The sequence below is a fragment of the Kwoniella pini genome, chromosome 1 (assembly GCF_000512605.2).
Source record: "Kwoniella pini CBS 10737 chromosome 1, complete sequence".
Taxonomy (NCBI): domain Eukaryota; kingdom Fungi; phylum Basidiomycota; class Tremellomycetes; order Tremellales; family Cryptococcaceae; genus Kwoniella; species Kwoniella pini.
In genome coordinates this window covers 2,823,619-2,838,002 of record NC_091716.1, presented here as the reverse complement: position 1 = coordinate 2,838,002, position 14,384 = coordinate 2,823,619, and the positions used below count along the sequence as shown (strand labels likewise).

Below are 14,384 nucleotides of genomic sequence, written 5' to 3'. Positions count from 1 at the left end.
CAGCAATCTCTCGATCAATTTCATTTCGTGGGCAGTGAAGGTATAAGGAAGTCGAAGTTTTATTTGTAGTAAGATTGTCTATTTGGATAATAAGACTTGTTGTCCAATGATTAGATAGAGGTCTTCTGTACATATTTTGTGTACATTTTTAATGGTTTTATGCAAGCTTTGTGGCTGAGTTACTATCTTCCCTCGTCATATGGCTGTCCAGTTTACAAAATTTCAGCAGTACAACTCGTCATACTTGCCACCATGGTATATTGTCTTATTTCATGAGACCAGGCAGGCTCCGCAAACGCAAACGCAAATCAAAACAACAAGGGGAGCGGAGAAGGTGACTAATATAATGCATAACATACTTTGATCCTCTTGAATCTTATTTAGATGGTCGACACGTAAAGAAACGCAATGTGTGCGTCATTCTTATTTATTCAAGAGAGATTGCGCAGTTTTCATATCTCAATACTGTGCTGACTTCCGTTTTTCGAAGCACCATTTCCGCTTACACGATTACCATCTTCCTGCCTCTTTCCACTTTTCTACCTCTCTACCCCACTCCACCACTCTGCTTCTCATATTCTCGAGCATGGCCGTTCGGTCCCACTCAGTCCTACATCTCCAGATGATATCGAACAGACTCGCTCGGAGTTGTTCAAGTTGATCAATGTTCAACGTATTGCTTATCGAATTTAGATCATGCACTAATCCGCTCAGTATATCTTGAGGTACATTGAACGGTGGATATGTCGGGATTGATGTAGAAGGTGGGGGAACACTGGGTATAGTGGTGGTTTCGACAAGTGACATGGACGTGGAGATCGCAGCTGGAAGAAGAGGTTGAGACCCATTGAGTAACGTAGAAGAGACTGAATTGGCGATCTGTTGAGGTTCATTAAGCTGAGTTTCGTCAATTTCCATTTCGCCATCACGTATTCTCTTTTCTCTTCCTTGTGTCTCATGACTGAGCTCTCCACCATCATGTTCACCATCTCTGGCTCTCTTCAGAGTCGATGCTTCTCCAATCACCGGTATAGTCCCGGCGTCACCATTGACTTGCAGATCGACTGGTGCTGATTCGCCTTGTTTCTCTTTACCTTTATCTTTTTCGGCCTCAGCTTGGGCTTTTTTCTTCTGCTTTTCGGCCTTTTTAGCTAAAACGCGTTCTTTGTACCTCTCAAATTCGGGTATCCATTTTTGATCGAATCCTTGAACATGATATCGAGCGCTACTAGACATCTCCTGGACACGTGCCATTCTATCGGGATCTCCCAACTTGGCTGCATTTTCCTCGATTTTCGCTATGTCGGCTAAGAAATCAGACGGCGTGTAATATTTGTGCTTGAGTAATTTAAACTGTAATGTATCGATATCGATTGGGTGAGCTTGCCACACCTCTGCTGGAGCACTCGGGACCACTTCGAAGGGGGGGTCCGGCGAAACGACCGTATCTGCACCGTTGGTAGATGGCAGTGAGCCGTTGACTGTGACGACAGGAGGAATGGAGGGATCGATAAGCATTGCGACGTCGCCCTCAGTCGTGGGCATGATGGCGGCAGCCTCGGGTTCAACTTCGTCGATAGTGATCACAGGTGCAGATGCAGGTGCGGATGGATTGGCAGTCAGAGCGGCTTGTTCAGCCAGATAATTCGAATAGGCAATGGCATCATCCTATATAATCGAGATGATACGTAAGCAACGTACTCGAGCGCTAAACATAGCATGCTACTCACCTTGACGCTGGCGACAACCTTTCTGTGCCTTTTGAGGAAATCCCTCACGAGATGCACGAAGGACTGGAATATCATATCTCTGGCTGCTTGATCCTTTTCGTCTTCTCGGAGCAATTCCGCAGCAGTAGGTTCTCGAGGTGGTAAAGGAGCTGCAAGGGGTAAAACCTCAAATACTCGTTTCTTCCTCGGTATGCCGTCCGGGAATTCCGTTGGAGGGCGATGTATAGCAGCAAGTAGATCAGAGAAATAAGCTGATCTCTCAAACTGCAGGCTGGATTAGCGGAGATGCCAGATATCATATGTCATGGTCGAGCTCACCTGTGTAGGCAGTTCCAGACCTATCCTATTTTCTGGGCCAAATCCGAACAAACCCTTGACATCGAATGGTAAATCATCTACCGGCGCATCGGATACGCCCAATAAGAGTATAGGATCCGTAGGTGCTATGCCATCAAGAAGTGTTTTGATGGTCGCTCGAGCTGTATCGGTTATGGTCGCCGACCAAGCTGATAACGAAGGCACGAAGATGATAGATGGTTGATGTCGTTTGGCTTCTATTATCAACTGCACCACGGATGCCTCGACGGACTTTTGGTGAAGCGTAATCGGCATCAGCAGGAGTTTCCGCCAAGGTTTCGCGGGCTTGACCTACCTTGGTAGAATCACCCATCAAAGTACCTAAGTCAAAGCTCTGCACATGGAAACCCTCTAAATGGTGCAAGATAGCAGGTCCAAGATAGGTCTGTCCCATACCAGATTCACCATGCACTAGTATGCGAGGCTTGAAAGTCCGCAACTTGTCCAACGCTAGTCGAGATCCACTTTGTCAGCCACAGCTAGTGTGACAAGCAGCTCCAAGGGACTCACATTGCATCATCATGTGTTTTTCGAAGCTGTCGCCTTCCTCTTCCTCCCATTCGGCTTCTTCCAGCGCAGTCGCCTGCTTTCGAGGAGGCAGCACATGATCTATAGCTTTTCTTATACGATCCAAGGGGGCAGACAGGAGTGGAACAAGGTGAGATGGAAGTTGAACCGCTGCTGAAGATGTTGATCTAGCTGAAGACGGTACAATTTCTGACCAAAGTGTACGTCGTCAGCGTTCGATCGACAATTTTGCTATCTCAGCTTACTTTTGATTGACATCATGAAGTCTTTGGCCGATACATGAATCGATTTAGTTTCTAGCTGCAATCGGTCCGCGGTCTTGTAGATTTGGGGGTACCTCCGCTGAATAGCGTTGAGAGCAGTCTCCGTACACAAAGCCTGCGGAAGTTGGTGAGTCGAGCCAGCAGCCACACTTTTGAAAGGAAAGCACGTACACGTACATCAGCACCTCCATAGCCCTTCGTCAATTGCGCTAACTTTTCCAGGAATTCATCTGACAATTGCGGATCCCATTTCCTGGTGTTGATTTGAATGATCTTTTTCCTGGCAGCACGGTTAGGCAAGGGGAAATAAAACTCTCTATCGAAACGACCCGGTCTTCGTAAGGCTGGATCTACAGCATCAGGTCTGTTTGTAGCTCCAATGACTATCACTTGCCCTGACAGATATATGTCAATGTTGATCCAATCACGACGAAATCAGACTTACCCCTTCCATCCATACCATCCATCAGAGCCAACAGCGTGGATACTAAAGAAGCATGAATCTGATCTTGTTTACTGCTTCTTACGGGTGCGATACCTAAACATCGTCCGAAGATGAGCTATGTCACTTGATTTGATCTATACCAGCACTTACCATCAATTTCGTCGAAGAATATAATACTAGGTTGACAGGCTCTAGCCTCTTCGAATAACATTCTGAGCTGTCTTTCGGCCTCGCCAACCCATTTCGACAATACGTCTGCTCCTTTTCGCATGAAGAAAGCTGGTCAATGACAGATTAGTTTTCATCACGTGTACAGTCACATGGTAGCTGACACACCAATTTTTGTATTACCTGTACTGCACGATGCGGCTAAGGCTCTGGCTAGAAGCGTTTTACCTGTACCTGGCGGACCGTGGAACAATACACCTCTTGGAGGGGTGATACCAAATTGTTGGAACAGCTCTGGATATAGCAAAGGCAACGCCACCATTTCCTTCAGTTGGTTGATATCTGTGATGCAGGATGAGCGTGTTTCCAGAAGCCCGCTGCGGCATACAACTCACGGTCATCCAAACCTCCAACATTGTCGAAAGTGACGTTCATATCGACACCAAGCGGATCGGCATCAGCCATATCTACACGACGTATCAGCTTATTGTAGCCAGCCCAAATTGGGAACACTCACTTGACTTGGGGTTGATTCTACCATAATTAGGTACGTCCGATGGCCCGACTGCATTCGTTCGCTGTACAGGACCAGCACCGGTCATGGACGCTCCGGCTCCAGCTCCAGCACTTTTGAGAGGAGTAGCGAAGTCATCCTATCGATTTCAACGATCAGGATCAATTATGGGTGATCATGGAGATTCTGTAGAGCAATCGAACTCACCGAGTCACTTGTGTCCGGATCACCCATAGCCTGAGCCAAGTCTCTACCTTTGACACTCCAAGGTAATCCCTTCTTTGATCCGCTGGCTCCGAACCTCACACCGTTACCCAGCCCGCCTACACCACCAGGTCGACCATTCGGTCTTGAGGCAGCGGCCATAGCCTCGGCCATGCTAATTTCTTTGCTCAAATCGTCTATAGTCGGTATATGATAATTCGGTTTTGAGGTTCTGGTTCTGAGATTCCTCTTTCCTCCACCTCCATACTCATCATCTGATTCTTCATCTGCTTTCTTTCGAGAAGATCTAGTACTTCGTCTAGTTGGCATCGAACGAGTGTGGATATTTCGTGCACTGCTTCTTGTTTTCCTTTTTCTGAGCGACTCATGCGAAGATCTCGATATCAGATCATCATCATCTTCTTCTTCTTCATCATGATCATAATTCCCTAAAGCGTCGCTTGACGCGTGATCATCCGATATAGATCCATCATCTGTAGGTTCGAATTCCTCTGCATCAGCTGAGGAATGCCTGACTTTACTGGATTGTCTGGTCGCTCGTTTTGGAGTCTTGGAGTTTCCGTTGCTATATGATGGACCGGCGGCTGGAACTTCAGCCTCGATCGGTATAGTCCCCTGCACCGAACCTATAGATGTTCTGGTCGTTCGAGAGGGGAAGGCATTTCGAGGTGGGACAGAAGGTTTGAAATCTTCATCATCTTCTTCATCCGGATCAATCACTATTCTCTTACCTCGACCGCTAGTTCTCCTAGTTTCTACTACCTCGTGAGGAGATGAAGGCATGAGCTTATCCTCGAAGTCATCTTCATTCCCGTAACTTTCAGGCGCCTTTGCTGTCCTAGTTGATCTAGTAGGTCTAATAGGTTCTATAGGAATGTCGGGAACGAAATTGCCAACTCCATCATCTTCTTCACCTTCGGCATCCTCGAAATCTTCGTCATCCTCATCCTCCTGATAGCTGACCATCTGAGCTTGGGCTCGTTGCGAAGCTCCCCTCCTTGGTCGTCCACTATATGACTCTTCTTGCACTACTGCGACATGATGGTGCCTGCCGACCATTTTGGGATCTTGCGAAGCCGTATTAGCACTGAGCTTCAATCTTATCTTCAAGGGCGACTTCGATGAGGATGCTTGAGCAGTCGGAGTGATGGAAGGTATATTGGCTGGTTTTTGCTGTTGGGCCAAATGTATAGGAATCAAGGGTTGCTGATGAATAGATTGGTTCCTGACAACAGAGGAATCGATTCCACCTGCAAGTGGGCTCAGAGATGGCTGGGGGTATGCAGCTTCAGCTTGAGGAGGCAGATTCGATACGACTGGAGAAGCTGATTGACCAGAATTGGTAGACAACTGGGATGGTGATCGATGATATGGTATTTGCTGTTGTGGGCTGTGTAAGAATTGTGCTTGGGGAGATGGATAGTATGTTCGGTGTGAGTACGGATGTATGTAGTTATTCACAGGTTGATCGGGATGAGGGTACACACCGTAGGAACCAGGATATGTCGGTTGAGCAGGGATGTATTCGTTATTTATCACAGGATTTTGAGCGTAATAATGATAATTTGGTTGAGTTGGAAAAGGTGATTCACCTCCACCGGTCAAGCTATGTACACTTGCTCCTTGTTGCGGTTGTGCTTGATAACCGTAGTTGGGGTTGTGATTCTGTTGTGGAGGTCGAACGTTCTGCTGATCCGGATAGGTATTATAAGGGACTGACGACGCTGAATTGGGATTTGGATAAGAAGACATCGAAAGCCGCTATCCAGCGGTTATAAATATTGTTGAAATGGAATCAAGACATTCCTCTCTTCTCAAGAGAGGGATAGTGCTATGACCTACGATGATTGAGTCGTATCAAGGTGTATCGGAGGGAAGACTGTATGGGTAAATTAGATGTTGAAAGAGCTTTTAATTCTATGTTGGTGTTCATGTTCTGGTACTAGGGCACTCAGGGCCCGTTTGTCGCGTCCTACGAGTATATACACTTCTGGTCATAGGGCGCCTGGGAACGAGGATGCTCAACGCTCAAGGCGCGCCTAATCCTCTCCCTGCTTTCTTTGTTTTCCTTGTCTATTATTATTATTGCATCATTTCGAGTTGCCATTCGTTAACGCAATGTCTTGTTACTTTATCTATCTTCGATCATAGGCTAGCTCAGTGAGATGCCTCCTCATCGTGGTGGACGCAATTCTCCACCTGTAGATCCTTTCCCACCACTTCGACGAGCCGGTAGCTCATCTTCGTCCAATCCTTCTTACGCATCCATCGCCGCTCGATCCTCTCATCCTCAACGATACTCTTCGCATGAAGCCGGCCCCGCACAAAGATCATGGGGTACAGAAGATGTAGATAGACAAGATAATTTGGATGAATTGAATATACATTCCCATGCACCTTATGCGGAACCAATCGATATCAACCCTTCGCCTCCTTGGAGGTCAAGAACAAGACGTCGAAGTGATCACACAAGCACTGAAGTGAATGAGGCAGCACATTCGCTTCCAGAAAGGGAAGGTCAATCATCAAGAAATCGTATAACGGCTACACCAAGCGGATCAACCCAGTCACGGACAATTACAATCGCTAACGGTGCTAGAAACCCTCCTAGCGATTCAGGAGAAGGAATTTCAACGCCACCTCAATTGCCAGCTAGACCCTCGAATCACTCACCTCCTTCTCCCTCTCCTACACATCGGACGCGAGAACAGCCTAGTCCGTCCGCTACTCGTCTCGCACCCATGTTCACGCTCGAAGAATTACTGAGAACAAATCCTGATCGAACAGAAGAAACCACTACCAATACGAATAATACGACTAGCAGCTCTCAGCCTCGGCGTAGAGCTGATGCCGCGACTATCCGAGCACACCTGCAGGAGAGGAGGAATGAAAGGGAACGCGCTTCGGAACCTTTACCGTGGGGTATGCGTATGGAAAGAGCATTGCCCACTGGAGCTGGCAGTGGAAATAGGGAGACAACAGGTTCATCCTCTTTAGATGCCGTCTTTAGCTTGTTCGATGATTCCAATGAGCCGATAGTTATACCTTTTCCCGCCGATAATGGAGGACCATCAAGTCGCACAATCACTCGAATGAGCGGTGTACCTTTGGATGGCAGTGGAAATAACAATAACCCAAGTCAAGATGCCAGCCAAGCTATAACTTCTTTCCTAAGGCGCAGGCGGCGGAATCCTGCACCAGTACGACCAGTCACAACAGTTTGGGATCCCGCAGAAATCCTGCCAGCAGATTATCTCTCAGGTCCAATATTGCCCAGTACGAACGAGCTCGACCTTGAAGACGAAGAGGACGTTGATTCGGAAGAAGAGAGGTGGGCATCAAGATTACGCATACATAACTTCTCAGATGTCGATCTTGGAAGTATTGTTCCAGGAAATCAGGCCTTGCACCGAGGAGGAAACAATCGACGTCGCATGAGCTTTTTAGAACGTATAGGTGCTCCTTCTGATCTTAGATTCCCGGAAGAATTTGAAGAGAGAATGGATTTTCCTCCGCCTACGCGCGGCGTCAACGAAGCAACAGGATGTGAACCTACAAACAGGAATCTAGCTGAAAACATCACTCCCTTAGTCGTCCGTAGTGGAGGTGTGATTAGGCCTCGAGACGCATCGAAAACCTCTTCGCCAGTCAGGAAAAAGCAGAGACCAAATCCTAGGTATGACGACACTCCAGCTTCACCTTCTCGACCAGCTTATTTGGACATATCAACTCTTTCTAAGAACGTAGCTTTACCATCCTCGTTCATCCCTCCTTTGCGCCGATCCCATCTCGCCGTGTCCACTTACAAATCGGGCAATACCATTCGACCGTTGATCACTTTCGTTGGGTGCAATCCGAAACGAATCGATGAAGATGCCACGTCCTTACACACAACCACACCTATACCGATTGAATGCGGCGTGCATTACTACGAGGTTGAAGTGATTGATAGAGGTGAAGAAGGCTTCATGTCTGTAGGATGGATGAAGAAAGGTACCAATCTACGGAGATTGGTTGGATGGGATAAAGGTAGTTGGGGCTGGCATGGTGATGATGGGCGAAGTTTTGAAGGGCAAGGTCGAGGTGAGAGATTTAGTGAGACATGGACTAGTAAGTTGAACTTAGAGACCAATTCGAAGTGGAAGTATGGAGCTGACCGACAAGCTGTCAGCTGGAGATATAGTCGGATGCGGAATCGATTTCACCACTGGTCAAGCGTTCTTCACGAAGAATGGGAAAATGATGGGACATAGGTTCTCTAATCTTTCTAAAGGCTTGAATCCCGCCATAGGCCTACGATCAGTTGGTGAATCTCTGAGCGTGAATTTCGACGGACCATTCAAATTCGACATTGCCTCTTATGTAGAATCGACAAAGAATGGAATTTGGTCTCTTATTAAAAACACCGATGTTGAGAGCGTTCCTAGATTGGTAGATCAGATCGATCCTTCCACATCAAAATCAACACCTTTGACCGCCGAAGACGCCGATCTCGATTCCAGTACATCGACTCTTAAAAGGGCCAATCATAAAATGGCGTTAGCTAAAGCCTTGGAGAAGGAATTAAAAGAATATGAAGTTGATGACTCTGTTCAATCAACGCCCGATACTAGCTCTTTGGTCGATCCTATCGATAAAACCACTTCAGCTCTTGTTCTAGATTATCTACAGCATAATGGTCACTCATCGGTGCTCAGTACACTACGAAACGCTATGGTAAAACGAGGTCGTCTACCAGACTCATCCAGGGTTATTGATGTTAATGATGATCATGAATCGACAAAGAAAACCCCATCCGAATTAGCTTTATCCCACTTCACTACTAAACAAGAAGCTTTGAATTGGGTTCACACTACCATATCCGGCTCATTCGAAAACCTGTTGCCTGCCCGGCTGATCCAGGATTTATCATTATCTTCACTTCCCTCCTCTGCTCTATTCACAATGGAATTATACGACTTTCTTCATCTTCTCCACCTCTCGGCGCTTCCAACCTCTAGTGACGATGATTTTCAAAATGTTCTGGAGAAAGGCAAGAGTATACGGTCTGAACTGGTTAATTGGCCGTTAAAAGAAAAAACCTTGGCGGAAAAAGCGTTTGGATTGTTGGGTCAGCCTGATGAATTGAATGACCCGTTCTGGGCTGCAAAGAGAACAGAATGGGCTGATGGCTTGGTCAGAATATTGAGGGGTAAGTCAAACTTGATTCTATGCATCGACCTTTCAAGTTTTTCTGAGTACCTTATTGATCTGCCATGTCCAATTTTAGAGGCCAACGGTCTCAATCAGTCGTCCCAACTCGAGCATGCGATTCGACAAAGTAGCGCAGTCATGAAGACGCTTAGCGCAAAGAACGGCAAGTCAGGCGCTGCTTTCATTGATGTGAAGCGGATTTTCGAATAAAGCACAGTCAGCGATCGATATCAAAAGGGTTGTTATCCCCAAAAATCAAAATGAGAATAAAACGTTGTATAGCATCGCTTCTAAGGTTGAATTCCTTAATGTAAAATGTACTAAAGCACCTCACCCACAATGCATGTCATTTATATTCAGTATACTTCATATGGTCACAGTAAATATAATCTGATTCAATACCAAATTGACTTTCTCCTATAAACCGGTGTAGGGGTATAATATGTGTAACTTGGTGTAAACGCAGCACTGAATAACGAAGCACCCATTCCAAATCCTAATCCAGTACACATACCACCAACAAAAGATTTGGCGAAATTGTAATTACGATTACCAGAACTGGAAGAGGATGAAGAGTCATCGTCTTCTTCGCGTTGACGTTTGTGTCGAGGATGAGAACGGGAACGAGATCGATATCTTCGTTTAGGAGTAGATGGATTATCTGAACTACCTTGGGAAGATTCAGGTTCCGATTGATCAGACCTTAAGAATCGTTGTCAAAACTATATCATCATATGTCTCTTTCTACTCGACATGGATACATATGAAATACATACCTTGAGTTACTCAGTTCTTTTGACAGGTCAGATATTTTTCTGTTAGCTAGTTTCAACCTTCTTTCAAGTTCCGAGATTCCATCTTTGTTTGTTGTTGTATCTGATGACATGTTAGCTGAGGTATCATGTGAATCAAATTTCTTGAGGTGTATCGACAACAAGAAGATACATAAGAGTACATAATCCATATAATGATCAATATCTACATCGACTTAGCAATTAAATCATGTTTGAAAACGAAGGTTCAAACTCAATGGAAGGTCATGGTCTTCTTGATGTCGTCATCTTTACATTTTCATAGTGAGCCTACATAGCTAGTTGGAAAACAGTATTGAGATATCCCAGCCTTTGCTACAATGTGTACGACACGATGAATCTTTCACCTTGAGTGATACAATCTTAAGCAACAATTTGAGATAAAACGAAATGACGGAAATCCGCATTTCATCGGGTAACTTGACATATAATTCGGGAACATCTCATCCGATTATTATCGCTATTCCGTACGGGTCACTTCATGCTTAAAAATCCCTTAAATGTCAGATCCCTTTTGGCATTTTATCGGTTTATAGATCCGAAAGATCATTGAAAGTCCTATAAATTCCCCAACGTTAAAATAATTACGAGTCAATCAGAAACAAAGAATGCTTGGCAAATACACAATGAACTCAAATGATGAGGTTTGAAAATTGAAAATGGGGACAGAAATCCAGAGAGCTGTCGAGAAATGGGAATGAACAAATCATTAGAAAGGTTGATTCAATTTTCAATTTCCCTTTTACCCAGTTCTCGTTCCTCTTTTCTTTCATCGATCGTCATTTAACACCTTCTTTGGCATTATCACTGGAGACTTCCTGCTAAGGAATCAGAACACTACTTTGTTCAATTCGGTGTTTCAGGACTTCTGTATTTTCAAGGGGAGTTTGTGTATTTCAATCGTGTGTATTCAAAACAGACACTGCTACACTGCCGAGGATACGAGGTCTCCCATCTTGCAATAATCTGGTCTACATCAAGATTGATTACTCTGTTCGTTCAATCAACAAAACCAACACCCAAAATGTTCCAACCGGGCCTCACGGATGTGTCAAAGGGGTTCTATCCATTTTCCCATCAAAACACGCATAATAGATTGATGATCGAAAGGCGTTCGGCAGCTGGTGATTTCTGAGAAATACCTTTGGCAGAAGATATTGTAAGCCAGATCTGGAATTTTGATATCACTTTCTCCCCACTTCTGTCCTCTTTCACATCAGAGATGAACGAGGCTGAGGGTTGATTCATTCGATTTAGATAACTAGCTTCATTTTACATCGATTGAAAGATTACCACTGTGCAACGTTCTTACTCTGACCGAACGAAAGGTACAAAACCGATCGAAAGAGGGCGTTGAAACTCTCAATACTCGATAGACACCTAATTACACCCCTGATCTAGATTGCCTAGGTCCCCCACCTGTGATTCATCATATTGGACACGACTTGATAAAGGAGCAGATGTATCGCCTTCTGGATCAAGGAACACGCAGGCAACATCAAAGTACCACGTTTGATCATCTTCCAGTGCAATGCAGAAAGGGAGAAATCGCGAACATCCTCATAGCAAAATATCAACACAGCTTTACCCACTTCAATGAAAATTCACGATAAATAGACAGATAGAAACATAGATAAATAGATAAATAGATAAATAGAAGAGCCAAGTATGTCTTGTGTATAAAATCAATTTGGCTTCATCTTCATCTTGATAATATTATCAATCAGACATCATCAGGTATTTCCAGGTATATCCAAGACAAATAAAATTAGTAAGATGAGAATAGCTATCGTAGGAGGGGGAGTCGCTGGTCTTTCCGCGTTATGGGTAAGTGTGATCAGCTTCTCATCCTAGTTAGTCCATGATCAATCTGGATAGACCTCTTATTGTCGTTATAGGAATTGAACAAATACTCTGATCACGATGTGCATATATATGAGAAAGCAGATTGGTGGGGCGGACATGCTCATACAGTCCAATTTCAGCGTGAGTTGACCGTCTTTTCTGTCAGGCTTATTACACAGAGATACTCGCTAGCCACTTCCTATGTTTCCCCTGCCTTCATCTACTGTCGTTGGGTTCCTACAATCTGACGGTCTGATCTGCTGTGTATATAGGTCCAGGAAAGGAAAAATGTGATATCGACACGTGAGTTGATGAGCCCTTAATCTTATCATAATCATCACCCTCTGTCATTTTACGTCATCCTGCTGTCGTTATCAAACCTTATCGCTATCAGAAAGCTCACTGATATATAACTCCCTTATCATACATACAGCGCTTTTGTGAGTCAAATTTCAACGTGTATTGGGTTTTTACAGCCTGACGTGTCGATACAATATCTCTGACTATCCACCTTCTTCTTGTTGACAGATCGCAATCAACGAAAAGAATTATCCGAATTTTTACAAATTTTTGGTTGATTCAGGAATTGAATTGATTAAAACTACAATGTCATTTTCACTTTCTCGAGATAGAGGGAAATTTGAATGGGCAAGTAATGATTTATGGGCATTGTTCTGCCAAAGATCGAATTTGTGAGTTCGCATACCAAAAAGTCTGTTTGGATTCACTTTGCTAATCCTTCATGTGAAAGCTTCAAGCCCCGTGTATACAGAATGATGTGGGATATATTACGATTCAATCTATTCGCCATTGATTTCTTATTGGAAAATGGAGAGGCCGAGGGATTGAGTATCGGTGAATATCTTGATCGAGAAGGATATAGTCAAGCTTTTAAAGAGGATTACTTATTGGTAAGCATTTTCGATATGGTTTCTTGAAATGATTTGGCTAATCGAGCTACATTAATAGCCATTAACTGCTGGTATATGGTCGATACCACCCGAAAAAGTAGCTTTGGATTTTCCAGCTATGGCATTAATTAGATTTTTCCATAATCATCAAATGTTGCAATTATGGGGTAAACCATCTTGGTTAACTATAAAAGGTGGATCGTGAGTAACCCCAATTCTCATCAGTATTGCTTATACGCGCTAATCTGTTACATGAGAATAGCAAAACATATGTTGACTATATAACAAGTCAAATGGACTCTGCAAAATTACACTTGAACGTCGGTGTTGAGAATATCAAACAAACCCCTGAAGGAATTCGCTTGATAACAGATCAGGGAGAAGACTAAATCACCGCTTGATTAATGCTTCGTAAGCTGATTTGCCTCAAAAGGACTCACACAGATCAAGCTGTACAGTTACTTGGTTCGGACATATCTCGAGAGGAAAAAGACTTATTGGGCAATTGTAATTGGAGCGCGAACCAGTGTGTTGTACATTATGATGAAAACGTGAGTGATCGCACACGAATTGAACTTCATGCTCATTAAAACAAGGCTGAGTCCAACATTTACATAGTTGATGCCGATACGTAAAAAAGCTTGGACAGGTAAGTTGACTTTGATGAGAGCTACATCCAGAAGATTAGCTAAATATACAATGAATTACATGACATAGCTTGGAATTATTTAACTTCAACATCATACATACATCCTTCTCATGAATCTAAAACTTCAGCTTCAGAAGTAAGCTCTATCTCTATGTAAGTTGATATTCATTTGTAACATATTAAAACCCCATCTTGACATTTTTTAAAAAATTTAAATTGATAAAAATCGGATGGTTTTATTAGTACATTCGAATTTAAATATACTTCAAAATTTACCAATTTCAAAATATGGTCAAATTTTCGTTACTTTAAATCCACCAATTCAACCTGATGAAAATAAAATTATATCAAAATGGATATATCATCATCCTGAATTAACACCACGTTTAATAACAACTCAAAAAAATTTAAATAAAATTCAAGGTAAAAGGGGAATATATTTTATTGGCGCATGGACAGGATATGGTTTTCATGAAGATGGTTGGACAAGTGGATTAAAAATTGTAAATCGAATCGAATTTGATTTAAAAAAAACCAAAAATGATATTAAAGGTACAAGTAATAGAAATGTTGAAATCAATTATTTCGAACATTTATTAAGGATATTAGTGGGAATAATCGATAGAATCTTCAAAAATATTTATAATTGGATTATTTGGATTCTTTTCATTTGGACTAAAATCTCAAAAGGAGTATTGAATGATAAATCTATTGATAAGTATAAGAGGAACTGATTCGAAATTA

General features: G+C 43.5%; 5 protein-coding genes across 5 annotated transcripts; 3 read left to right on the top strand and 2 right to left on the bottom strand.

Moving 5' to 3' along the window:
• Positions 1-510: 510 nt before the first annotated feature.
• I206_101079 (uncharacterized protein) lies at positions 511-5,982 on the bottom strand (the record flags this gene model as incomplete). The annotated part of the gene is made up of 13 exons (XM_019152028.1): positions 511-1,668; positions 1,731-1,994; positions 2,049-2,318; positions 2,383-2,537; positions 2,598-2,804; positions 2,861-2,993; positions 3,050-3,273; positions 3,324-3,416; positions 3,474-3,602; positions 3,660-3,833; positions 3,887-3,958; positions 4,009-4,144; positions 4,213-5,982. 13 exons carry the CDS (start codon positions 5,980-5,982, stop codon positions 511-513), a joined length of 4,785 nt encoding a protein of 1,594 aa, XP_019014166.1.
• Positions 5,983-6,395: 413 nt separating this feature from the next.
• On the top strand, positions 6,396-9,633 carry I206_101078 (uncharacterized protein; the record flags this gene model as incomplete). Its single annotated transcript, XM_019152029.1, has 3 exons — positions 6,396-8,340; positions 8,402-9,421; positions 9,500-9,633. 3 exons carry the CDS (start codon positions 6,396-6,398, stop codon positions 9,631-9,633), a joined length of 3,099 nt encoding a protein of 1,032 aa, XP_019014167.1.
• Positions 9,634-9,818: 185 nt separating this feature from the next.
• Positions 9,819-10,309, bottom strand: I206_101077 (uncharacterized protein; the record flags this gene model as incomplete). The annotated part of the gene is made up of 2 exons (XM_019152030.1): positions 9,819-10,125; positions 10,200-10,309. 2 exons carry the CDS (start codon positions 10,307-10,309, stop codon positions 9,819-9,821), a joined length of 417 nt encoding a protein of 138 aa, XP_019014168.1.
• A 2,377-nt stretch (positions 10,310-12,686) lies between these two features.
• Positions 12,687-13,797, top strand: I206_101076 (uncharacterized protein; the record flags this gene model as incomplete). Its single annotated transcript, XM_070202326.1, has 7 exons — positions 12,687-12,772; positions 12,832-12,991; positions 13,050-13,192; positions 13,254-13,315; positions 13,436-13,542; positions 13,610-13,640; positions 13,709-13,797. 7 exons carry the CDS (start codon positions 12,687-12,689, stop codon positions 13,795-13,797), a joined length of 678 nt encoding a protein of 225 aa, XP_070058427.1.
• A 73-nt stretch (positions 13,798-13,870) lies between these two features.
• On the top strand, positions 13,871-14,374 carry I206_101075 (uncharacterized protein; the record flags this gene model as incomplete). Its single annotated transcript, XM_019152032.1, has 1 exon — positions 13,871-14,374. The coding sequence occupies one exon, from the start codon at positions 13,871-13,873 to the stop codon at positions 14,372-14,374; it is 504 nt and encodes a 167-aa protein (XP_019014170.1).
• Positions 14,375-14,384: the final 10 nt, after the last annotated feature.